At 43.0% G+C, this 26,528-nt stretch overlaps 1 protein-coding gene across 2 annotated transcripts in view; it reads right to left on the reverse strand.

The window, feature by feature from the left end:
* The window catches only part of LOC115169435 (CUGBP Elav-like family member 5), a 49,374-nt gene that overhangs the window by 5,090 nt on the left and 17,756 nt on the right, over positions 1–26,528 (reverse strand). Inside the window, exons 4-11 of one of the 2 annotated variants that reach the window (XM_029725044.1) lie at positions 9,128–9,256; positions 3,736–3,815; positions 3,415–3,564; positions 3,132–3,282; positions 937–1,143; positions 614–697; positions 289–432; positions 47–189 (exon numbers count right to left, since the gene is read on the reverse strand). In XM_029725044.1, the coding sequence (XP_029580904.1) occupies positions 62–189; positions 289–432; positions 614–697; positions 937–1,143; positions 3,132–3,282; positions 3,415–3,564; positions 3,736–3,815; positions 9,128–9,256 (1,073 nt within the window). In that variant the 3' untranslated portion in view covers positions 47–61. Of the gene's footprint in view, positions 1–46; positions 190–288; positions 433–607; positions 698–936; positions 1,144–3,131; positions 3,283–3,414; positions 3,565–3,735; positions 3,816–9,127; positions 9,257–26,528 lie in introns of both variants that reach the window. The other variant, XM_029725043.1, reaches the window with a different exon arrangement.

Genomic DNA, 26,528 nt, shown 5'->3' on the forward strand with positions numbered 1-26,528 from the left:
ACTAATAACTTCATTATATTATGTATAATAGTGGACAGTATCTTACCTGTGCTGGGGGGTGTCAGTAGGGGCGGCTGGCGTCTTTGGGACGTTTGAGTTGCACCTTGAGTCTCTTCATACCAATCTGGAAACCATTCATGGCTTGGATTGCAGCCTGGGCACTACCCGGGTTATCAAAGCTCACAAAGCCTGCATTACATACAGACACAGACAGATGCTCTGAATGGTCAGTGGTAGTGTCAATCAGCTAGGTGCTTGTTGTGATTGTTTAGAAGTAGTGTCACTCACCGAAACACTTGCTCTGATTGGTCGCTCTGTCCATGAATACCTTGGAGGAGATAACATTGCCGAAGGGCAGGAACATCTGCATCAGTTCGTTATCGCCAAACTCCTGGGGCAGGTGGTAGATGAACAGATTACAGCCCTCTGGTCCTGGAGTACAGACACACACAGACACACAGACACACACTGTTGGAGGCACTGACGCTAGTATCATGATGGTGCCGTACATTTCTAATACACACAAAATCACAATGACGACAACACTCATGATGTTGTTGACAATGATGATCATGATGATGAAGAATTAGTAAATATAGTTCCTCACCCTCACCTTCCCTCTGCTGTTGGCCAATGACCTGAGGGTGCTGTGAAAGTGACTGACCTAGAGGGGTCAGTGTAGTTGCTGGGTAGATGGCTACAGAGGAGAGACAGAGACCGAGAGAGAGAGAGAGAGAGAGAGAAGAAAATGACAAAAGAGGAGAGAGAGAAAGGGAGAGAGAGAGGAGAGAGCGATCGACAGGCATGAAGGGGGATGAAGTGAAAAAGAAAAGAGTGGGGATTGGATATTTTATGAGTCACATTCAACAGACTCCGGTGAAGACCTGGAGGTATCAAGGTCAGGGTTAGAGATCAGAGATGTGTAGTGTACTGTACCTGTGTATTGCTGTACCCCAGTAAAGGCCTGTTGCAGTGTGTCCGCAGCAGTAGGGCTCTGGGTGGAGTAGGTCGGCAGGCCATTGGTGTAGAGGGTCTCTAGAGGGTGCCCGTTAGCCTGGTGGGTGAGTCCAGTGTACCCGGTCATCATTGGGGCCACCAGGCTGGTCAGGGAGGAGGGCAGGGCGGCTGGAGGAGAGCTCAGACCTGTAGGGGGGGGAAATAAAAATTCACTACACCGGAGACAGAAATGTTCACTGCACCGCACAGGGATTGGACTTAATGTGTATGAGAGAGAAAGGGCGAGAGAGAGAGAGGGGTAGACAGAATAGAGAGAAAGAGTGTGCATGTGTGTGTGTGTGTGTGTGTGTGTGTGTGTCTCGTGTGTGTGTGTAACAGCAGGCATCTCAAAGCTCACATGGTGATAAAAATCACTCTGCGATGTCAGAATAGCAACACAATGATATGCTGCTGTAAGACAGAGCAACCCGGCTCTGCTCACTAAGGTAGCAGCAGGGGCATTTTACTGTGCTGACTGCTCACTGCCTTATCTACAGCTGGGACAAATAAAGATATTCTCCCACAGTGAAATGGATTGGATGTTTGTCTGTCCTAAACTGATACAGCCTCGGGAGGGATAGGGCCTCCAATCTGCATTGTAATTCGCCTGCATGATTCTGTGTGTACTGTGTAGGCATCCCAAATACTGTACAGTATTTGTGATAGGATAGTCTTTAGCGATGTGTGTGTAAGAGAGAGGGAAAGACAGAGTGAAAGCAATACAGTAGAGTATAGGGCGGAAGGGACAGAGAGAGAGAATGATAAAAAAAAGCGATAACGAGATACAGTATCTGTTCATTAATGGACTATAAAACATGATACACTTTCAAGGACCACAGAGATTCCTCCACAGTAATGCGAACCATGTGATCTATAAAACCAGACTCCTATTTGGCTCAATACAGAGAGAGAGAGAGAGAGAGAGAGAGAGTAGACTGTAACAACCATAGTAGAATACATTTCACTAAAGGTATTTTCCTGGACATTGTTTATAGACCACATTGTCTGCTGGTTCTCAGAAACTGATTTAAACCTAGAAACCAGGTGTGAACACTCTCTCAAGCAATGAATTGATCACAACTGACTTGAGGGAGAAATCGCAAACAGTCACACCCTGATCGGTTTCACCTGTCCTCGTTGTTATTCTCCAACCCCTCCAGGTGTCGCTTGTTTTCCCCAGTGTATTTATCCCTGTGTTTCCTGTCTCTCTGTGGCAGTTTGTCTTGTATGTTTCCAAGTCAACCAGCGGTTTTCCCATTTGCCTGCTTTGTGCTATTCTCCTTTTTCTAGTCCTCCCAGTTTCGACCCTTGCCTGTTTCTGGACCCTGTACTCGCCTGCCTGACCATTCTCCCTGCCTTGACCATGAGCCTGTCTGCCACTCTGTACCTCCTGGACTCTGATCTGGTTTCGACCTTTCACCTGTCCACGACCATTCTCTTGCCTAATCCTTTTGGATTAATTAACATTGTAAGACTCCAACCATCTGCATCTGGGTCTCGCCTTGTGCCATGATACAAACATCTACAGTACACTAAGTAAGAATACAAAGGCAGTCTGTCTATAATGTGTCTCCAGTGCAGAATTACACTGTATTGATTCAGTGGGATCAATGGCGAATTGTAAAACTACTAGTGTTTACGGTATTACTGGAAGTGCACACAAGGGGCCACTTTCTTTTTTCAAAGCAACAGGGACCTTGATCCAGGAGGGGATTGAATGTCTCTGCTGTAACCAAGAAGCTTGATCTTGACATCGAGCCACTTAGCTAGCCAGTTAGCAAACCACATGCATAGCTAGACCCCTGAGCTGGATAGAATTTATTTGACACAACCCCCAACCCCTAATTTTGTATTATATTTTTTTAAATATACGTTATAAACGGTATATCGCCCAAGCCTAAAAACTACCGCCAGTCAGAGCGATAGATCCCAGGACTGCGCAGTGAAATGTGATATCACACATTTCCAAGACTCATATGTAACTGACCAGGTATTGAACCCAGGTTGTCTGAGCACCTCGAGACTGTTAGCCCACCGAGCTACAGGCTAGCACTAGCTCTGGGAGCTAACATGAGTTTACCAGGTCTCCCACCTTACTCATCATGCATATTGCTGATTTATCCGACGTGACTGACCTGACACGAGATTCAGGGGGTTGGGCGGCAGACTGTTCATTGCTAGCGCCCCCACCTGGTGGATCTGGGTGGAGGGGAAGGAGAGGCTGGGTGCCAGGTAGCCCCCCTGAGACACGGCCATCACCGCTGCCTGCTGCTGCTGCTGCATCAACTGATAGGGAGAGGAGGTGGATCGGTGGAGGAAGGAGGAGAGAGGGAGGGAGAAGTGGAATGATAGCAAGCTGTCAGTGAGGCGTCAGAGTGACAGATACTAAATTGCGTGTATGTGTGTGTATGTGCTTACGGCGTGTGCATAGCTACTGTAGCTGCTGAACGTAGGTAGGGCGACAGAGGGGTTGAAGATGCCAAACTGTCCAGCCATCTGCTGCATGCGCCGTATGGTCCTCTCCTTATCTGTGTCTGCAAACTTCACCACGAGGCTGGACGACGCTCCCTAGAGAGGAGAGGAACACAGCATGGATCTGTGTGTGTGTGTGTGTGTGTGTGTGTGTGTGTGTGTGTGTGTGTGTGTGTGTGTGTGTGTGTGTGTGTGTGTGTGTGTGTGTGTGTGTGTGTGTGTGTGTGTGTGTGTGTGTGTGTGTGTGTGTGTGTGTATTGTACTTACCGGCATGGTCTGACTCCCATGCAGGGAACTGATGGCAGACTGCGCTTCAGAATGAGTGGAGAACTTCACAAATGCACAACCTAGAGAGAGAGAGAGAGAGAGAGAGAGAGAGAGAGCAAGATAAATCAAATCATTACAAGCAGACAACCTAAGAAAATGAACAACAATGACAAATGGTTTGATGAAGAATGCAAAAACCTAACAAAGAAATTGAGAAACCTGTCTAACCAAAAACATAGAGACCCAGAAAACCTGAGCCTTACGCCTTCACTATGGTGAATCACTAAAACAATACAGAAATACACTATGGAAAAAGAAGGAACAGCAGGTCATAAATCTGCTCAATGTAATTGAAGATTCCATAGAATCAAACCACTTCTGGGAAAATTGGAAAACTCTAAACAAACAACATGAAGAGTTATCTATCCAAAATGGAGATCTATGGATAAGCCACTTTTCCAATCTTTTTGGCTCTATAACAAAGAACAAACAGCAAAAACATATACATGATCAAATGCAAATCTTAGTACCAACTATTAAAGACTACCAGAACCCACTGGATTCTCCAATTACATTGAATGAACTACAGGACAAAATACAAACCCTCCAACTGAAAAAGGCGTGTGGTATTGATGGTATCCTAAATTAAATGCTAAAATATACAGACCACAAATTCCAATTGGCTATACTTTTTACAACTTTTTTCATCCTCAACTCTGGCATCTTCCATATTTGGAACCAAGGAGTGATCACCCGAATCCATAAAAGTGGAGACAAATTTGAACCCAATAACTACCGTGGAATACGTGTCAACAGCAACCTTGGGAAAATCCTCTGCATTATCATTAACAGCAGACTTGTACATTTCCTCAGTGACAACAATGTACTGAGCAAATGTCAAATTGGCTTTTTACCAAATTACCATACGACAGACCTCCTATTCACCCTGCGTTCCCTAATTGACAAACAAACAAACCAAAACAAAGGCAAAGTCTTCTCATGCTTTGTAAATTTCAACAAAGCTTTTGACTGAATTTGGCATGAGGGTCTGCTTTACAAATTGATGGAAAGCGGTGTTGGGGCAAAAACATATGACATTATAAAATCCATGTACCAAATTACAAGTTTGCAGTTAGAATTGGCAAAAAACACACACATTTCTTTCCACAGGGCCGTGGGGTGAGACAGGGATGCAGCTTGAGCCCCACCCTCTTCAACATATATATCAACAAATTGGCAGGACACTAGAACAGTCTGCAGCACCCGGCCTCCTCCTGCTAGAATTTGAAGTCAAATGTCTACTGTTTTCTGATGATCTAGTGCTTCTGTCCCCAACCAAGGACAGCCTACAACAGCACCAAGATCTTCTGCACAGATTCTGTCAGACCTGGGCCCTGACAGTAAATCTCAGTAAGACAAAATAATTGTTTTCCAAAAAAGGTCCAGCTGCCAGGACGACAAATACAAATTCCATCTAGACACAGTTGCCCTAGAGCACACAAAAAACTATACCTCGGCTTAAATTTCAACGACACAGGTAACTTCCACAAAGCTGTGAACGATCTGATACAAGGCAAGAAGGGCCTTCTATGCCATCAAAACGAACAACAAATTTGACATACCAATTAGGATCTGGCTAAAAATAATTAAATCAGTTATAGAACGCATTGCCCTTTATGGTTGTTCTGGGGTCTGCTCACCAACCAAGAATTCACAAAATGGGACAAACACCAAATTGAGACTGCATGCAGAATTCTGCAAAAATATCATCTGTGTACAATGTAATACACCAAATAATGCATACAGAGCAGAATTAGGCCGATACTCTCTAATTATCAAAATCCACAAAAGAGCCAATAAATTCTACAACCACCTAAAAGGAAGCGATTCCCAAACCTTCCATAGCAAAGCCATCACCTACAAAGAGATGAACCTGGACAAGAGTCCCCTAAGCAAGCTAGTCCTGGGGCTCTGTTCACAAACACAAACAAAAATATAATTATTTGACACATTGGAAAGTATTAACAAAAACAGAGCCAGCTAAAATGCTATTTGTCCCTAAACAGAGAGTACACAGTGGCAGAATACCTAACCGCTGTGACTGACAAAAAAATAAGGAAAGCCTTGACTATGTACAGACTCAGTGAGCATAGCCTTGCTATTGAGAGAGGCCACCGTAGGCCGACCTGGCTCTCAAGAGAAGACAGGCCAAGCGGACACCGCCCAGAAAATGAGGTGGAATCTAAGCCTGCACTTCCTAACCTCCTGCCAAAAGTACAGTGGCTTGTGAAAGTATTCACCCCCCTTCACATTTTTCCTAATTTGTCACCTTAAAACCTGGAATAAAAATGGATTTTTTTGGGGGGTTGTATCATTTGATTTACACAACATGCCTGCCACTTTGAAGATGCAAAATATATTTTATTGTGAAACAAACAAGAAGACAAAAAAAACCCAGAAAACTTGAGCGTGCATAACTATTCATTCCCCCAAAGTAAATACTTTGTAGAGCCACCTTTTGTATCAATTACAGCTGTACGTCTCTTGGGGTATGTCTCTATAAGCTTGACACATCTAGCCAATGGGATTTTTGCTCATTCTTCAAGGCAAATCTGCTCCAGCTCCTTCAAGTTGGTTGGGTTCCACTGGTGTACAGCAATCTTTAAGTCATACCACAGATTCTCAATTGGATTGAGGTCTGGGCTTTGACTAGGCCATTCCAAGACATTTAAATGTTTCCACTTAAACCACTCAAATGTTGCTTTAGCAGTATGCTTAGGGTCATTGCTGGAAGGTGAACCTCTGTCCCAGTCTCAAATCTCTGGAAGACTGAAACAGGTTTCCCTCAAAAATGTCCCGGTATTTAGCGCCATCCATCATTCCTTCAATTCTGACCAGTTTCCCAGTCCCTGCCGATGAAAAACATCCCCACAGCATGGGATGGTGTTCTCAGGGTGATGAGAGGTGTTGGGTTTGCGCCAGACATAGCGTTTTTCTTGATGGACATGATATGTCGTCTCATATGACCAGAGTACCTTCTTCCATATGTTTGGAGAGTCCCCCACATGCCTTTTGGCGAACACCAAACATGTTTGCTTATTTTTTTCTTTAAGCAATGGCTTTTTTCTGGCCACTCTTCCGTAAAGCCCAGCTCTGTGAAGTGTTCAGCTTAAAGTGGTCCTATGGACAGATACTCCAATCTCCGTTGTGGAGCTTTGCAGCTCCTTCAGGGTTATCTTTGGTCTTTTTGTTGCCTGGTTGGTGAGATTTGGTGGGCGGCCCTCTCTTGACAGGTTTATTGTGGTGCCATATTCTTTCAATTTTTTAATAATGGATTTAATGTTGCTCCGTGGGATGTTCAAAGTTTCTGATATTTTTTATAACCCAACCCTGATCTGTACTTCTCCACAACTTTTTCCCTGACCTGTTTGGAGAGCTCCTTGGTCTTCATGGTGCCGCTTGCTTGGTGGTGCCGCTTGCTTGGTGGTGCCGCTTGCTTAGCGGTGTTTCAGACTCTGGGTCTTTCAAAACAGGTGTATATATACTGAGATCATGTGACAGATCATGTGACACTTAGACTGCACACAGGTGGACTTTATTTATCTAATTATGTGACTTCTGAAGGTAATTGCTTGCACCAGATCTTATTTAGGGGCTTCATAGCAAAGGGGGTGAATACATATGCATGCACCAAGTAATTTTTTAAATTTCACTTCACCAATTTGGATTATTTTGTGTATGTCCATTACATGAAATCCCCAAAAAATCCATTTAAATTACAGGTTGTAATGCAACAAAATAGGAAAAACACCAAGGAGGGTGAATACTTTTGCAAGGCACTGTATGACCATATTAGAGACACATATTTCTCTCAGATAACACAGACCCACAAAGAATTCTAAAACAAATCCAATTTTGTTTAACTCCCATATCTATTGAGTGAAATACCACAGTGTGTCATCACAGCAGCTACATTTATGACCTATTGCCCTTTTGTACTTTAACTATTTGCACATCGTTATAAGACTGTACAGTATATAGCCATAATATGACATTTGAAATCTCTCTATCCCTTGTAACTTTGTGAGTGTAATACTGTTCTTTTATTATTGTTTATTTCACTTTGGTTTATTTTATATTTAACTTGCTTTGGCAATGTAAACATATGTTTCCCATGCCAATAAAGCTCTTTGAATTGAGAGAGAAAGAGCAAGAGAGAGCGAGAGAGAGAAAGAAAGAGAGCAAGAGAGAGACAGTGAGAGAGCGAGAGAGAGAAAGACAGAGGGGTTAGTGGGAGGGAGAGAGATGGGGTGGAGACATTGCACATCATTACAACACTTTATATATACATAATATGTACATAATATATACATAATGTAACATTTGTAATGTCTTTATTATTTTGGAACTTCTGTGAGTGTAATGTTTACTGTTCATTTTTATTGTTTATTTCACTTTTGTATATTATCTACTTCACTTGCTGTGGCAATGTTAACATATGTTTCCCATTCCAATAAAGCCCCTTGAATTGAATTGAGAGAGAATGAAGTTGAGAGAGTCTGTATAGCTGTCTCGCTTTCCTCTCAAAACTAATGTAGTATTCACACTCATGTCTTTTCCTCACTCACATTTTTTGCTTCTTTGAGCGATAGTGTCTTCACACAACCTTATAGCCATTCAGGGTGTGTGTGTGTGTGTGTGTGTGTGTGTGTGTGTGTGTGTGTGTGTGTGTGTGTGTGTGTGTGTGTGTGTGTGTGTGTGTGTGTGTGTGTGTGCGTGTGTGTGCTCTCATGCGATGCCTGTCACGTATATATCTCAGTGTGGTGTGTGAAATGACTTCTGTCACTGCAGAGTCAAGCCATTGTGTCAGCTGTCACACAGACGGAACATCACTCTGACCTGGGAGATGCAGGTATGACACATCGGGAGAGTGCGTGTGTGTGTGTGTGTGTGTGTGTGTGTGTGTGTGTGTGTGTGTGTGTGTGTGTGTGTGTGTGTGTGTGTGTGTGTGTGTGTGTGTGTGTGTGTGTGTGTGTGTGTGTGCGTGTGTGTGTGTGGGCGTGTGTGTGTGTGTGTGTGTGTGTGTGCGTATACAGGCAGAACAACATCATTGTGACATGAGAGAGACAGGTATGAGACAGAAAATGGAATATTTAAAACGTTTCTGTCCTGGAATACATCGGCAGATCATTCTAGTCTATCAATAAGATTGGTGTTAGACTGACTACAAAATGTTGCTAGAATGATGGATGAAGAGAGGGTATTGTAGTTCTTTTTTTGCATATTCAACCCAACAACCCTAGCTAATGCCACGGAATCTACTAGAGTATCGCCTACAAGTGTGTTTGAAAGCGACAAGGTAATAGAGTATAAGAAAGAAAGGTTCATATACCTTTGCTGTTTCCGTCAGGACCTCTTAGTACGGTGCACTCATCGATGGCGCCGTAGGGCTCAAATAGGCGGTACACGTCCTCCTCTGTCTGCTGCTTGTTCAGCATCCCCACAAACAGCTTCCTGTCCTCTGGAGGGACAAGCGGAAGAGCCGTACGGTCAGAGTCACAGCCCAAAAATACTGTAGTCTGTACTGTCAACAAGGGGATGAGAAATTAAGAGAGAGAAGGAAATGAGACTAGGAGAAGGAAGGAGAGGAAACTACCAGAGTGAAGGAGAAGGAGCGAGTGTTTGTTTGCTCTATCCCAGCAGCGCCCAGAGTTGTCTCTGCCAAGACAGCTCTCTGTAAAGGTTCATACCGTAACTGGGTTGTAGGCTAGAGGGCTGTACCTTAGTCTGCTTTGATACGCACATACTAACCCCACATATGCATACACACAATGCAGAGGACTAGGCACACATACATGAATTTCCTTTCATATTTAATCAGTGGATAAACCCAACATTAGGCCTAGAGCCTTTGTCGTGAGCATGTGTGTTGGGGGTCGGAAGGGGTGAGGGCGGGGGTTATTTGTGTGTGGTAACAGGGGGCGGTGGGAGTTGGTGTATGTGTGTGTGTGGTAGGGTTTTGAATAAGGCGACATGAAAGCGGAGGCCTGCTGTGCTTTGTGTTTTTTTGATGACTTCAGGGATCCGTGTTATCAGACCAACAGAAAGTGATGGGCTGGCACATTAAAGTTTGAAGCGCGAACAAGCTCACACACGCACACACACACGCACACACACAATAGTGTGACATCATCCGCCCCCTCACTCCACTGCTGCTATCAGCACGCCTGCTGACTTCACTGAACACATAAATCAGACTATTCACAAACCGAAGATAGAGAGAGAAATTGACACACGCATACGCTGGTTGTGGCAAGTGTTGCATCAGGAGTGTGAAACACACAAATACACCCAGTGCAAGGCGTTGCATCAGTACTGTAAATCACACGGAAGGTCTATGGGGGCAAGAGTGATTAGATGAGAGTAGAGAGCTACTGGAGCCTAGACACTTCTACAGCGTTATTACCAACTCTAAAGGAGAATTAGTTTCTCTCCCTTCCACTTTCACTCTCTATCTCTCTTTGTAAGCGTCTCTCTCTCTCTCTCTCGCGCTCTTTGTGGTAATATCTCTATCTGGTCACTCTCTGCCTTTCTCTATATCACTCTATATCACTATTTATCCCATACTCTCTCTCTCTCTCTTCCTCTGTCCCTGACTTTCTCTATTTCCCTGCATCCCTTTCTCTCTCTCTCTCTATCATAAACATATGCGGTAGATAGGATAATGCCCCTCATCACTCCACTGCAATCATTAGCTGCTTCTCATCAATTCATTCATTAAATGCTTTACTAGTAAATCCAGGCCCTAGGGGCTCAGGGCCGTGTGTGTATGTGTGTGTGTGTGTGTGTGTGTGTGTGTGTGTGTGTGTGTGTGTGTGTGTGTGTGTGTGTGTGTGTGTGTGTGTGTGTGTGTGTGTGTGTGTGTGTGTGTGTGTGTGTGTGTGTGTGCGTGTGTGTGTGTAGGCAAGTGTGTGTGTGTTCTCGCCTGCTCTGTCCTAGAAACTAAAAACAGACTGTGAAATGCTCCTCTCCCCCACCAGAGCTCAGAGCGCATCAGAGAGCATCAGACGAGTGTAGAGAACAGGATTAAAGATTCATACGCACAATTCAAGTCAGATCATCCACTCACCCCTCCCCCTATCTCCACACTGACACACACACACACACACACACACACACACACACACACACACACACACACACACACACACACACACACACACACACACACACACACACACACACACACACACACACACACACAGCTGACCCCAAAAGCACAATTCAAGTGAGATCTTCCATTTTCCAGCCTCGCTCATATTCACATCCCCCCTCTTCCTTTTCCTTACAAAGCCTCCCCCTTCCCACACACACACCGCTCTCTCTCCCCCAACCTCTTTTTATCCTCCCCCACCCCCGCAGTAGCAGTGCACACTTAGCTAACTCCAATCTCCCATCTCAGACTCTAGCATCTCATTTAGTGTTGGCACATTCGGTCTCAGCGTGTGACTGTGTATGTTTGTGTACGTGTATGTGTGTGTGTGTGTGTGTGTCTGTGCGTGTGTATGTGTGTGTGCATGCATGTGTGCTTTCATCTCCACACAGGGCTTAGGGCCATCTGGTATCAGTGCTGAGGCCAGGGAGATGAGTCCCTGTTCCAAAGGCCTGGGAGAAACTGATAGCGATGGAGCAGAGAGGGAACGTAACCGGAGCAGAAGAGAGCAGTAAAGGAGCTTCCAAAGGCCTAACCACCATGAATCTCTCATCTCTCTCATCTCTCCTACAATATCTGGGTCTGGTATTAAGTGTAACTATTGGCCAAACTAGTGTGATGAGTAAGCTTGGGAGAATCTCAACTGCATTTCCTTGATTCCTTGCGTCCTCTATCCTCACCTCCTTCTCAAAATCCATTGGATGATAAGGTCAGAGGTCCCTCCCCTCTGACCTTTTCGTCTAATGGGAATCAAGAGAGGAACAAGGAAATGCAGTTTAGATTCTCCCCTTGTCTGAGATCTGTCTATGTTAGCTCCCAGAGCAAACGCCTAGGCTTCTGCTCAGTGGACTAATGCGTGTGTTCAGTACAGGCGGGCAAGGCAGTTAGGTGCTGTCATGATGGACATGGATACTCATGTACTGAATAATTAAGGACTAGCTTGTGCTAAATCAGAACCTATGCGTCAAATTCTCTGCCAAACAAAATCAAGCAAAACATCTGAAAAATCATTATGAAAAGTAACGAAAAACATCAGAAATTTGAGTTGCAGACAGTGCTTGCTTAGATGTCTTAAAAGCAACAAACTTCACTCCCACTCCAAATGCCATTACTGACCATTTCCATAAATTTCTCCTAGGTTCAAAGGTGTTTTGGTGTTTGAAGTGTGTATGGGGTATGGGGGAGACATCAAAGAGAGATGGGGATGCTGTGTGTGTGTGTGTGTGTTTGTGTGTGTGTGTGTGTTTGCGTATGTGTGTGTGCGCCTGTGCACGCATGCGTGTTTGTGTATGTGTGTTACTGTGCACGTACATGCATGTGTGTACGTATGTGTGTTGTGGCCTTAGGCTGGTTGGTATCTAAGGACGGTGGTGTAGCAGCAAACACCTTGCCCTCCATCTCTTTGACGGTGTGGAGCAACAGCAGTCTGTCTGCTGCCTTCGGGTATTATCATAACATTTGAACTTCTGGGGTAAAATAAGTTAGAAAGCTATGAAACAAGTTAAAAGTGACTTTGTGTTGGTGGAGGACATGTTGTACATTCAAAACAGGTGCCTTTGTTGTGATAATGTTCATATCACTATTGTAAGTAGTTGTCTGGATGAGCTGAAAATATAGGCACACATGATGGAAAACAACCATCAAAGGCCTATGCAGTACTGATACACAGCCAAATCCTATGGAATTTCCTATTCCCCTTCCATCTGGTGTTATGCTCACATTTTAATGCATACTAGCACTTTACACATACAGTACAGTGCCTTCGGAAAGTATTTGTACCCTTTGACTTACCCCACACTTTGTGGTATTACAGCCTGAATTCAAAATGGATTCAATAGTTTTCTTCTCACCCATCTACACACAACACCCCATAAAGATGAAGTGAAAACATGTTAAGACATTTTTGCTAATTTATTGAAAATGAAATATCTCATTTACATAAGTAATCATACCCCTGAGTCAATTCATGTTAGAATCACCTTAATCAGCGATTAAAGCTCTGAGTTTTTCTGGGTAAGTCACTAAGAGCTTTACACACCTGGATTGTACAATATTTGCACATCATTCTTTTTTAAATTAAGTTGGTTGTTGATCTGTCACGGCTGTCGAAAGGATCGGACCAAAGTGCAGCGTGGTTGTAGTTTCACATTTTATTAAATTCGTGAAACTTTGCAATACATAAATAACTGAATTTACAAAACAAACCGTGACACAGAGAGAAACAAACACTACTCAAAATATAATCACCCACAAAACCCAGGAAGAAAAACCCCTACTTAAATATGATCTCCAATTAGAGACAACGAGGTCCAGCTGCCTCCAATTGGAGATCATCCCAAACAAGCCAACATAGAAATACAAAAACTAGAACCCCCCCCGGCAAAGGTGCAGACTCCGAATGCAACTTAAAAACAAACAAAAACAAAAAAGGGAGGGTAGGGTGGGCAACTCCTGTTTATGGCGGCTCAAATGCAGTCCACATAACCTCCACATAACCTCCAGAGGAGGCTGCTCCGGTTCGGGGCGTAATCCCCGCTCCACCCGCTGATCCTTCTGCTTGATTACCACCGGACCGTGTATCGTCGTTGAAAGAACCGGACTGTAGATCATTGCTGGAGGTTCTGGGCTGCAGGCCGCCGCTGGAGGTTCCGGGCTGCGGGCCGTCTCAGGAGGCTCCGGACTGGGGAGCGTCGCTGGAGGCTCCGGACTGGGGAGCGTCGCTGGAGGCTCCGGACTGGGGAGCGTCGCTGGAGGTCTGATGCGTGGGACTGGCATAGGTGGCGCCAGACTGGTAACATGCACCTCAGGTCGAGTGCGGGGAGGAGGCACAGGACGTACTGGGCTGTGGAGGCGCACCGGAGGTCTGATGCGTGGGACCGGTACAGGTGGCACCAGGCTGATGACACGCACCTCAGGGCGAGTGCGGAGAGGAGGCACAGGGTATACTGGGCCGGGGAGGCGCACTGGAGGTCTGGAGCTTATGGCTGGCACAACCCGTCTTTGCTGGATGCTCAACCCAGCTTGACAACTGCAAGGCACGGGCACAGATCGCACCGGCCTGTGAGTGCGCCCTGACGACACCGTGCGCATCACCGCATAACACGGTGCTTGCCCCGTCATTCGCTCCCCACGGTAAGCACGGGGAGTTGGCTCAGGTCTCCACCCTGACTCTGCCAAACTCCCCGTGTGCCCCCCCCATTTTTTGGGGGGGGGTACCTCTTGGGCTACCGTCGTTGGGCTAGCTCCTCATAGCGTCGCCATTCCGCTTGCGCCGTTTCCACCTGCTTCCATGGCAGGGTCTTATCCCCTGCCATTACCTCCTCCCAGGTCCAGGACATCCTCCATTCTCTCTTCTCCCGAGCCCAGGATCCCTGCTCCTCCTGGGAACGCTGCTTGGTCCTTTTGTGGTGGGTGATTCTGTCACGACTGTTGAAAGGATCGGACCAAAGTGCAGTGTGGTTGTAGTTCCACATTTTATTAAATTCGTGAAACTTTGCAATACATAAATAACTGAATTTACAAAACAACAAACCGTGACGCAGAAACAAACACTACTCAAAATATAATCACCCACAAAACCCAGGAAGAAAAACCCGTACTTAAATATGATCTCCAATTAGAGACAACGAGGACCAGCTGCCTCCAATTGGAGATCATCCCAAACAAGCCAACATAGAAATACAAAAACTAGAACCTAAGAACATAGAAATAGAAAACATAGAAAACACAAAACACCCCCTGTCTCGCCCTGACCTACTCTACCATAGAAAATAACATCTTACTATGGTCAGGACGTGACATGATCATTGCTAGACAGCCATGTCTAAGTCTTGCCATAGATCTTCAAGATGATTTAAGTCAATACTGTAACTAGGCCACTTAGGAACATTAAACGTCGTCTTGGTAAACAACTCCAGTGTATATTTGGCCTTGTGCTTTAGGTTATTGTCCTGCTGAAAGGTGAATATATCTCCCAGTGTCTGTTGGAAAGCAGACTGAACCAGGTTTTCCTCTAGGATTTTGCCTGTGCTTAGTTCTACAGTCGTGGTCAAAAGTTTTGAGAATGACACAAATATTAATTTCCACAAAGTTTGCTGCTTCAGTGTCTTTAGATATTTTGTCAGATGTTACTATGGAATACTGAAGTATAATTACAAGCATTTCATAAGTGTCATTACAAGCATTTCACCTGTATTAACGAGAGAATCACTGACATGATGTCAGCTGGTCCTTTTGTGGCAGGGCTGAAATGCAGTGTAAATGTTTTTGGGGGATTCAGGTCATTTGCATGGCAAAGAGGGACTTTGCAATTAATTGCAATTCATCTGATCACTTTTCATAACATTCTGGAGTATATGCAAATTGCCATCATACAAACTGAGGCAGCAGACTTTGTGAAAATTAATATTTGTGTCATTCTCAAAACTTTTGGCCACGACTGTATTCCGTTTCTTTTTATACAAAAAACTCCCTAGTCCTTGCCGATGACAAACATACCCACAACATTGATGCAGCCACCACCATGCTAGAAAATATGATGAGTGGTACTCAGTGATGTGTTGTGTTGGATTTACCCCAAACATAACGCTTTCCATTGCACCCCCACCCACCCACATTTTTACACTGCTGCTACTCTCTGTTTATTATCCATGCATAGTCACTTTACCTCTACCTACATGTACATATTACCTCAATTACCTTGACAAACCGGTGCCCCCGCACATTGACAATGTACCGGTACCCCCTGTATATAGCCATGCTACTGTTATTTTATTGTTGCTCCTTAATTATTTGTTATTTTTACATTTAAATTTTGAAATTTTTAATTTTTAATTGTTATTTTATTTATGTTTTACTTCAGTTTACTTTAGAAAATACTTAACACTTTTTTGCTTTTTTCTTAAAACTGCATTTCACTGTAAGGTCTACATCTTTTCTATTCAGCACATGTGACAAATAACATTTGATTTGATTTTGATTTGATTCAGGACAAAAAGTAAATTTTTTGCCACATTTTTGGCAGTGCCTTTTTGCTAACAGCATGCATATTTGGGAATATTTGCATTATGGACAGTCTTCCTTCTTTTCCCTCTGTCATTTAGTTCAGTATTGTGGAGTAACTACAATGTTGTTGATCCATCCTCAGTTTTCTCCTATCACAGCCATTAAACTCTGTAACCGCTTTAAAGTAACCATTGGCCTCGTTGAAATCCCTGAGCGATTTCCTTCCTCTCCGGCAACTGAGTTAGGAAGGACGCCAGTATCTTCGTAGTGACTGGGTGTATTGATGCACCATCCAAAGTGTAATTAATAACTTTACCATGCTCAAAGGGATATTCAATGTCTGTTGTTTTTTTTATACTCTTTACGAGGCATTGAAAAACCTCTTTGGTCTTTGTGGTTGAATCTGTGTTTGAGATTCACTGCTAGACTGAGGGACCTTATAGATAATTGTATGCATTGGGTATAGAGATGAGGTAGTCATAAAAAAATAATGTTAAATATTATTATTGCACACAGAGTGATTTCATGCAACTTATTATGTGACTCGTTAATAAAACTATTACTCCTGAACTTGCCACAACAAAGGGGTTTACTTTTTTTTTTTTTTACAACCGCTAGGACCCATTTCTCAATACTTAGGTCACTTTTTCAAAACTCTTCAGACGGTTCTCCTAACCAACATTCAGCTTGGCACAGCAGTTCATTTCATATCCAAAATGCACTAAAACTACCAAAACACTTCATACATGTCTCAAATCAACTCATTCTTCCATAACACTAGCAAAGGTTGTCACCCAACAAGCACACTTTGTCACTCATAAAACAATCACCTAAACAACACTAACAACAGGTGATTTCACTAACAACAGGTGATAACAATGTTTTCTTCTGTAAAATGTCTTTACAAAACAAGAATGACACCTCTCTACTGTTTAGAATTCACTGCAGTATATGTTACAGGAATGAATTAGACATGATGCAATATGCTTCAATATTTTTATGTCATTTTTTGGTATTGAGTGATTCCAAAATACAAGAATTTGTATATACACAATCTACCGATACAAATACAGTAGCAATGCTAGTCAACCCTGTCTTCTGCATTTGGCCACAGGTTCTCATCCACATCACATCTTATGTCATCTTGGGCAATACACCTAGGAAAGAACCTTTCGGCATGCCTGGTCCGTCCCTGGCAATCTTCTGCAGATATGTCCAGGCATCCAGCATTCATTGCGTCCACGAGGGACATTTGATCATGTGGATGGTGGTCATAAATCTTCCACCTCCATGAGGAAAATAATTCCTCTATAGGGTTGAGAAATGGAGAGTAAGGTGGGAAGAAAATTGACAAACCACTCTGTGACTGCACGGGACTGGTGAAATGCCACATTGTCCCATACAATTACAAACATTGTCCGATTTCGCCTCATTGCAACCCTTTCCTCACCTGGCACAACCCTTCCATAGAGGTCGTCCAGGAATGAAATGAGACACTCGGTGTTGCATGGCCCAATTAGCGGTTTGTGTAACAGCAATCCATCAGAGGATATTGCTTCACACATTGTGATGTTGGCACCCCTCTGGCCCGGGACATCCACTGTGGCTCTTTTCCCAATCACATTCTTTCCTTGCCGCTGTGTTTTGGCCAAGTTGAAACCAGCCTCATACACAAAGATGAATATGTGGGGTGTTTGCCTGTCTTCAATCTCCATGATTCTCTAAAAGAAATCCACAAGGAAACATGAGTTAGGCTATTACGGTAGTTTACATTATACCTAAAAACATGCCATTGTGTGCCTCTGCCCTGTTTGGTTTTGTTCAAAACCAGTTGTGTATTTTATAGTCATCTTACCTGGACATATTGGTTCCTGAGTTGCTTTACTCGTTCAGAGTTCCTCTCAAAGGGGACAGTGTACAACTGCTTCATCCTGACTTGATGTTGTTTCAGGACTCTAGAAATAGTTGTTATGCTTACATTGTGAATATTTCAAAATGTAATGTTGTCTGCCAACACTCTGTCCTGAATCTCTGTGAGTTTTATGCCATTGTTTCTGATGACCATATCAACGATGGCAGTTTCCTGCACAGCAGTGAAAGTCCTACCTCTCCCGCCTGTGGGAGGTAACCGTTGGGTCCTAAGCAGAAATACAAAAACAATTACACACAAGTGGGTTTGGAGGCTTTGCTCAATTTACTTCTGTAATGTGCAGTTCAGTCAGATGCCCTTGCAGAATGCACATCTTACCTGTTTTGCCGGAAATCTCTCACAATAGATGCCACTGTTGAGCGTTGCAGATTTGTCTGCACTCTCAGACCAGCCTCTCTCATTGATAGACCATCATTTATTACATGATTAATTATGGTAGCCCTAATCTCATCTGAGACGACAGCTCTTGATCTTCCTCTGTCTTCTTCCACCACGCGTACATACTCCTCTCCCTCTTCCAGCCACTCTTCTTCCTCTGTCAGCCACTTCTCTATCTCTGGCTGGGTCCATGTTTACATTACAGTACAGCATTATTCCTAAGATGTCCCCTTTTGTATAGATGGTAATGTAATTGACAGACTAACACCTGGGTAGGTGTTCAGCTGTGGTTGGTCTAATTGTTTTGATAGTATTTCATTATTTAGATTTGGAATATATTTCAATACATATTACTGTAGAAATGTAGCAAATTGCTGTCTTATTCAATTTTGTGTTATGTTAGGTTTTGAACTTAAGTTTAACAGTTTTGAAAAGAGTATGTAAACATGTACAAATTGGCCTGTAGGTACATAGAGTTTTGGAGGTGGTTGTGTCTGAGTGAGAAAATACATTTATGAAATTTGAAAGATGTCTGTTGTTGTCATCTACAGTGTATGCATAGTCACTTCAATAACTCTACCTACATGCACATACTACCTCAACTAACCGGTGCCCCCGCACATTGACTCTGTACCGTTACCCCCCTGTATATAGTCTCGCTATTGTTGTTTTTCTGCTGCTCTTTAATTACTTGTTACTTTAATCTCTTATTCTTGTCCGTATTTTTTGAAACTGCATTGTTGGTTGTGGGCTCGTAAGTAATCATTTCACTGTAAGGTCTACTACACCTGTTGTATTCAGCGCATGTGACTAATACAATTTGATTTGATGTAGTCATTGAATGCATTTTGTGCAAAAGTAATGAAAAATTAACCACAGTTTAGCCCACATAGACTGCTGTTGTGTTCACTGTGTGAAGGGTTTTGAAAAAGTGACCTAAGTATTGAGAAATGGGTCCTAGCGATTGTCAAAAAAAAGGTAATACTTCTTGACTCAACTTAAACCTTTCATTTTTGATGAATTTGTAATCATTTCTAAAAACATAATTCCACTTTGACATTATGGGATATTGTGTGTAGATCAGTGACACGGCATCTCCGTTTAAATTCAAGCTGTAACACCACAAAAATTTGGAAAAGGTCAACAGGTGTGAATACTTACTGAAGGCCCTGTTTTTAATGTTACATGGTAACCAATCCATTTCCCAAGCGAATGAATCAAGTACAACTATATTCAACACAGAGATAGCTGAGTTCATACACACACGTCTCATCACATTTGATATGGATGGTGTCAGTGGTGTGGTGCTGTTTTGTTTAGGTGAGGGAGTGCAATTTCTTTTAAATAAAATGATGTTATCATTACTTAATCAAAGTTTGTACTGACAGATTAAATATCATTATAAAATAGGTGCATAAAATGCATCCTCCAATTGCAACGTCTGCCTATGCCCAACGCGTCTTCTGTGTTCTATTTTTAACATCTTAAACGTTCTATTTTTAATACCCTCCAACACCAAAATAGGCCATTATCACTTTCAATCATAAATGACAATTCTTCACGTTTTACCCGTGAAATGTCCAAACTGTATGCGAACTAATAGCCTTTCTTGTAGGTCTATTTTGTTTCAATCAAAGCATGGCCTGTAGTGCGCGCTGTTGACTTTTGGCCGCATGACGAAATAAATGTGATTATTCAGCTTCAGATAAGAAATGACTGCGAAGGTGTTTTTGGTGTAACATATTATAGGCCTACTATGCTACAGCAGGCCTATATGCTATTACAGTGGGGGGGGGAAAGTATTTGATCCCCTGCTGATTTTGTACGTTTGCCCACTGACAAAGAAATGATCAGTCTATAATTTTAATAGTAGGTTTATTTGAACAGTGAGAGACAGAATAACAACAAAAAAATCCTGAAAAACGCATGTCAAAAATGTTATAAAATGATTTGCATTTTAATGAGGGAAATAAGTATTTGACCCCTCTGCAAAACATGACTAAGATGGTGTTCTTGGGGTCATAGGCAGCATTCCTCCTCCAAACACGGCGAGTTGAGTTGATGCCAAAGAGCTCCATTTTGGTCTCATCTGACCACAACACTTTCACCCAGTAGTCCTCTGAATCATGCAGATGTTCATTGGCAAACTTCAGACGGGCATGTATATGTATTCTTGAGCAGGCGGACCTTGCGGGCGCTGCAGGATTTAAGTCCTTCACGGTGTAGTGTGTTACCAATTGTTTTCTTGGTGACCATGGTCCCAGCTGCCTTGAGATCATTGACAAGATCCTCCCGTGTAGTTCTGGGCTGATTCCTCACCGTTCTCATGATCATTGCAACTCCACGAGGTGAGATCTTGCATGGAGCCCCGGGCCGAGGGAGATTGACAGTTCTTTTGTGTTTCTTCCATTTGTGAATAATTGCACCAAATGTTGTCACCTTCTCACCAAACTGCTTGGCGATGGTCTTGTAGCCCATTCCAGCCTTGTGTAGGTCTACAATCTTGTCCCTGACATCCTTGGAGAGCTCTTAGGTCTTGGCCATGGTGGAGAGTTTGGAATCTTATTGATTGATTGCTTCTGTGGACAGGTGTCTTTTATACAGGTAACAAACTGAGATTAGGAGTACTCCCTTTAAGAGTGTGCTCCTAATCTCAGCTCATTACCTGTATAAAAGACACCTGGGAGCCAGAAATCTTTCTGATTGAGAGGGGGTCAAATACTTATTTCCCTCATTAAAATGCATATCAATTTATAACATTTCTGACATGCGTTTTTCTGGATTTCTTTGTTGTTATTCTGTCTCTCACTGTTCAAATAAACCTACCATTATAATTATAGACTGATCCTTTCTTTGTCAGTGGGCAAACGTACAAAATCAGCAGGGGTTCAAATACTTTTTTCCCTCACTGTATATCCGGGTCTGTTATGTTAAATATGAATTATTCATTAGCCTAGGTGCCTATGTATCTTGCGAGACATTGATTCCGCTTTGCTCTAACTTTACTAAACTTGCACCATTGTGAGAAGTGCTAATCTTCTATTTGTAATAATAATAGTAAGTGATGAGTAGGACTATTAGGCGGATACAACATCTGGATGTGGATTATTTTAAGAGATTTGAGCGCCCTTTGAATCATGATGCTGAAAGGACAACACCGTAACCAAGTGGTCACATATCGTTCTGGGTTCAACTGCGCAAGAGGGGTCCGTGGAGTTTTATGAACATCAAGGCAGACACGGTGAATTTGGATGCTAGATCTCGTTGGCGTGATCAGTTTGTCTGCATACGCAATAGAGACGGTACGTTTCTGTAAACTACGCACTCAGACAGTAGGGCGAGTTCAAATGCGTATTACAAGAGCCCCAAGTCCGTAACGAAATGTTTTGAGGACACACGTTTTAGCAATCCCTAGTAGAGTTTACCGTCTGTCTGTTCTCGTTACGTCGGATTTGGCCCGCTCAAAGTGGTCGGCAAAGTGGTCAAGCCACCGACCAACGGGCCTCTGCACTCATGCCAACAGACAGTTATTCATCATTCGTGACACCGCCAGAGAGAACGACAGGGAAGAAACCACCATTTACCTACCTATAGGCTGCTATAGCCTACATATGTATTTAGTTTTTCATTTTATAATTTCAATGGAATTTTAGTGGTACTTAAATATAATTTATCTGGAATTTATCTGTGTTTTCTCAAATTGAAAAAAGTGAGGGAGCACAGCACTACATCCATGGACATGGATGAGGGGATTTACCTCTCAACCACAGGGGTGCGTCTCTTACTTATTCCCTCTGACACCTGGAGAACCCCTCACTAGATCAAAGGTTCCACCCGGGTGTATACACTCCCTTTAAAAGAGATTAGAAAGGTGCAGGGTTAGGAATATACTGTATCTGTTCATATGAATATCTGTCCTGAGGGGGAGCGATAGAGAGTAAGGGAGTATATGGTGAGGTTACAAATAAGGCTACAATGTGTGGCTTTGTGCGCACACGCACACTCGCACACATTCAAACACTCATTTGTGCAGGGAAAGGGTAGGCTATAGTACACAGAACAATGGGAATGTGTAACCCACACATAGAGATGAATGAGTATATGGGCAACATGATTGTAACATGAAAACGAGACTACAGCAAATTAGAATTTGGCCCAAAGAGCTACAATAAATTTGCCTGGCTACCCAGACTCCTTGGTCCGGCCAAACTCTATGCCACGCCCGCGGACGTGAGTTTCTTCAAACGTCAGAGCAACGGATTGGAAGAATTGAGTCGTCAAGCAAACAAGAAATGTGAGGTTCCCCGACAGTGTGCAGATGTAATCCAACTTGAAATACAAAGGGCCTGTGGGGGAGATATTTCTTTAGATGAATCTCATAGCAGCAGTCTAATGGATGCATTTGTGCGCATATTCACCATTGGTGTTCATAGATAAAGTCCGATGATGGCTGAATGGTTGCTGCACTACAGTAACCTCTGGAAGCATCTAGACAGTGTATGTATCCTGCTGCCTCCCCAGGGTCTCTCCAGTGTTCAGGTATAGATAATCACAGTCTAAGAGCTCAGAGGAGAGGAGAACAGCTCAGTGCATCGACCTATATTCATCTGTTCTGCTCCTCTCTCCCCCTAAGCCCTGCTACTGTGGACTCGATGTTCCAGCACCAAAGAGAGAAGAGACAGACCCCCCCCCACACACACAGAGAGAGAGAGAGAGAGAGAGAGAGAGAGAGAGAGAGAGAGAGAGAGAGAGAGAGAGAGAGTGAGAGAGAGAGAGAGAGAGAGGCAAATCCAGGCACATATACACACAGAATAGGGCATACTGAAGCACAAGGCAGAAATGAATGAATACACACACATGCATGTGCACACACGCAAGCATGCGTGCACAAACCCACACACACCCATATTCCTTCAGCTACTAGGTTTGTGCCACACACCATGTGTGTGTGTCCATGCCCACATGAAAGAAATACGACCGTTTACTAAAGAATACAACAGTACTTACTGTAGAATTCTATAATTAACTGTAGTATACTGTGGAATACCATACTACACACTGTAGTAATCCTTGATCATGTGTGGTACTTACTATAGAATGTTGTAGTATACCCCTAAAAACACTGTAGTAAATACTACATTAATGTCAGCAAAAACACTACAGTCCGCTAAAACACTCCACTTTTTTGCAATTATAGTAAATACTACAGTATTCATTTGCGTATACCCTGCCCATTCCCCTCCCCCATATCGCAATTTGTGCCACCCATAATTGAGAAACTTACATGCCAAGTATTGACTAAATATTGTGTTTCCTATGGGTTCAGACCGCAGTCCTGCCTACATACAGGCAGTAACGGTGCGTGGGTAAAATCGCTGGGGAAGCCAGTAATGGCGTTGTTTGTTCAATAACCTGTTCATTCATATGCCTTGCGACCGTGATATTTAGGCTTAAAGGCAAAGAAAATAATAAGACACAGTGGCAGAATAAATTCAACCAAACCTTTGTTTTATCACAAAACCGGACAGCAACATCTGTCCAGTGAAGTCCACAAAGCATATTGCAAGTACAGTAACACACAGTTACATGACCTGCAGCATGGTCAAGCAAGTTAATGTTTACCACATGCTCGGACCACTAAACAACTACTGATTTAGAACCAAAGAGAGTTACTGCAAGTCGCTAAGAAAACAGGAGCTGCCTCCACTATTCCAGCACCATTTCACCTTCAACATTTCAACATCATCAAATCACTTCTGCTTAGTCTGATACAGTGACAACTAAAAGATACCGAAAACAATTTAGTCCAATCAACTCAAGCTAAATATGACGTGTCTGTCCATGGTTCTGATTTCTGGATGCGTGTGTGTGTGTGTGTGTGTGTGCGCGTTCATGCAAGTAGAAAAACATGTTGACTCCCCCTACTTGTAGAGAAACACCAATGCCATCCTCCTCTCTTTCATCACTCATACAGTACGCGCTTTAAGTTTTTGTTGTCCTAGGCTACCTAGCTAAAATGCTTGCTCGCTAGCCTAACTTCCATTCATGGGCAATGTTAGCTAGTTAACATTAGCCTTCTACATCTGGCTATCGTACATATTGAACTTCTATCCTCTCAGGCCAGGGGCACAACAATGTATGAATTAATGGTTGGATCAGAATCGCCGTTATAATCATCGGCCAGTACGGAGAATGAATTAGTCCAAATAAGTAGTCCAAATTAAGTACCGTAATTTCCGGACTATTAAGCGCACCTGAATATAAGCCGCACCCACTGAATTTTTTGTAATTTTTTATTTTGAACATAAATAAGCCGCACATGTCTATAAGCTGCAGGTGCCTACCGGTACATTGAAACAAATGAACTTTACACAGGCTTTAACGAAACACGGCTTGTAACAAAAATAAATAGGCTTTAACGAAACACTGCTTGTAACAAAAATAAATGGGCTTTAACGAAACACGGCTTGTAACAAAAAAAAAAAAATTAGCAGTAAGCTTTAGTTGTCTTTTTGCACTGAGTCAATTCCTCACGCTGCTGTTTCCAACGTCTTATCATCGACTCATTAAGACCAAGCTCCCGTGCAGCAGCTCTATTTCCTTTTCCAACAGCCAGATCAATCGCCTTCAACTTGAAAGCTGCATCATATGCATTTCTCTGTGTCTTTGCCATGATGAGGGTGACAAAATGACTACCGTAATCAGAATGATGGGAAGTTTGAGAGTGCTCGATTTAATCTAAACAGTAAACAAAAAACTTGTTTGACGTAACCCGTTCGGCAATTTCATTGGTCTAATGAAAGCTTCATGCCGCCAAAAAACTGAGCACGTCACAGAATGTGTTTTTTTGGAGAAAAAAAAATTGAAAGCGGGAAAAATCCATATATTAGCCGCGTCATTGTTTAAGCCGCGAGGTTCAAAGCCTGGGAAAAAAGTTGCGGCTTATAGTCCGGAATTTACGGTAGTCTAATTTAGGAAAGGGCAAATTTTAACTAGCTGGCTAGCTAGCCACCAGAGTACAACAACACAACGAGATGCATCAACAACAAAAAATTCTGTCAATGACATATGCTCTCAATGGTATTTGATAGGGGTGACGCCAAATCCAAGCTGGCTTCCCTTGACACTTTTGTTTGCTGCGCCAGGACCATTCACAGTTGAGCTCAAAGCTGATTGGAAAATGTTGTACACTTTTTTGTCAATGGAGGCCAGATGCTCGCTGGCTTCCCTTGCCTTCAATGCTATGGCTGGCAACAATGTCACTCGTCACTCGTTTGGACCAGACAGCATCAGATACATGGGTTACACGTAGAGAGACAGAGAGGCACTGTTTTGCTCGCTCGGATGCTTTCTCCTTAATAGATACATTAAGCCTCTTGCGAATTGAAGGGCATTCATGAAACACAGAGAGACGAAAGATAAATGATTGTTTAAAAAAATAATAATATTGGTACTTTTTTGGGAAAAGCCTGGCTTCCCTTGGCAACCATGAATACACACCACTGCCTACAGGTTATGGAACATTTGGTATTCGAGTATTTCTCCAGTATGTTTCCTGAATGAGGAAGCCTCCACTTCTATGTCAAAGATAATAAATTAATAAATGATAGCAAATACTACAGTAATGTCTGCAAACACACTACCTTAATTATTATAGTATATGCTACATTATTCATACTATAGTTACTATAAATACTATGTCCTGTTTGGTTCAGTTGGTAGATCGTAGTGCTTGCAATGCCAAGGTTGTGGGTTTGATTCCCATGGGGAAAATGTATGCACTCACTACTGTAAGTTGCTCTGGATAAGCACATCTGCTAAATGACTAAAATGTAAAGTCTGCAGAAATACAACAGTATACTGCAATCTGTAAAAACATTAAATACTACAGTTTTCCTTTACTATAGTTAACTGTAAATACTACAGTATACTACAGGAAATACTACAGCTCAGGCTACAATTATGTCATCCATTCCATTTCGCTAAGTATTATACCAACTGCCATTAAATCTTGGAAATCGGCACAAAATTATGCATGTGTGTGTGTGTGTACGCATACGCTTGCGAATGTGCATGCGTGTGTGTGTTTGTGTGTGTGTCTAACATAAGCTGGGATTCGCAAGGCCCCCTTGCCCAGAATAGCCTCTCTTATTTGGGAAAGCAGAAGTGATGTTGTAACGTTGGATAACTGTCGGATGGAAGGAGAGAGAGAGAGAGAGAGAGAGAGAGAGAGAGAGAGAGAGAGAGAGAGAGAGAGAGAGAGAGAGA

The sequence above is a fragment of the Salmo trutta genome, chromosome 31 (assembly GCF_901001165.1).
Source record: "Salmo trutta chromosome 31, fSalTru1.1, whole genome shotgun sequence".
NCBI classification, from domain to species: Eukaryota; Metazoa; Chordata; class Actinopteri; order Salmoniformes; family Salmonidae; genus Salmo; species Salmo trutta.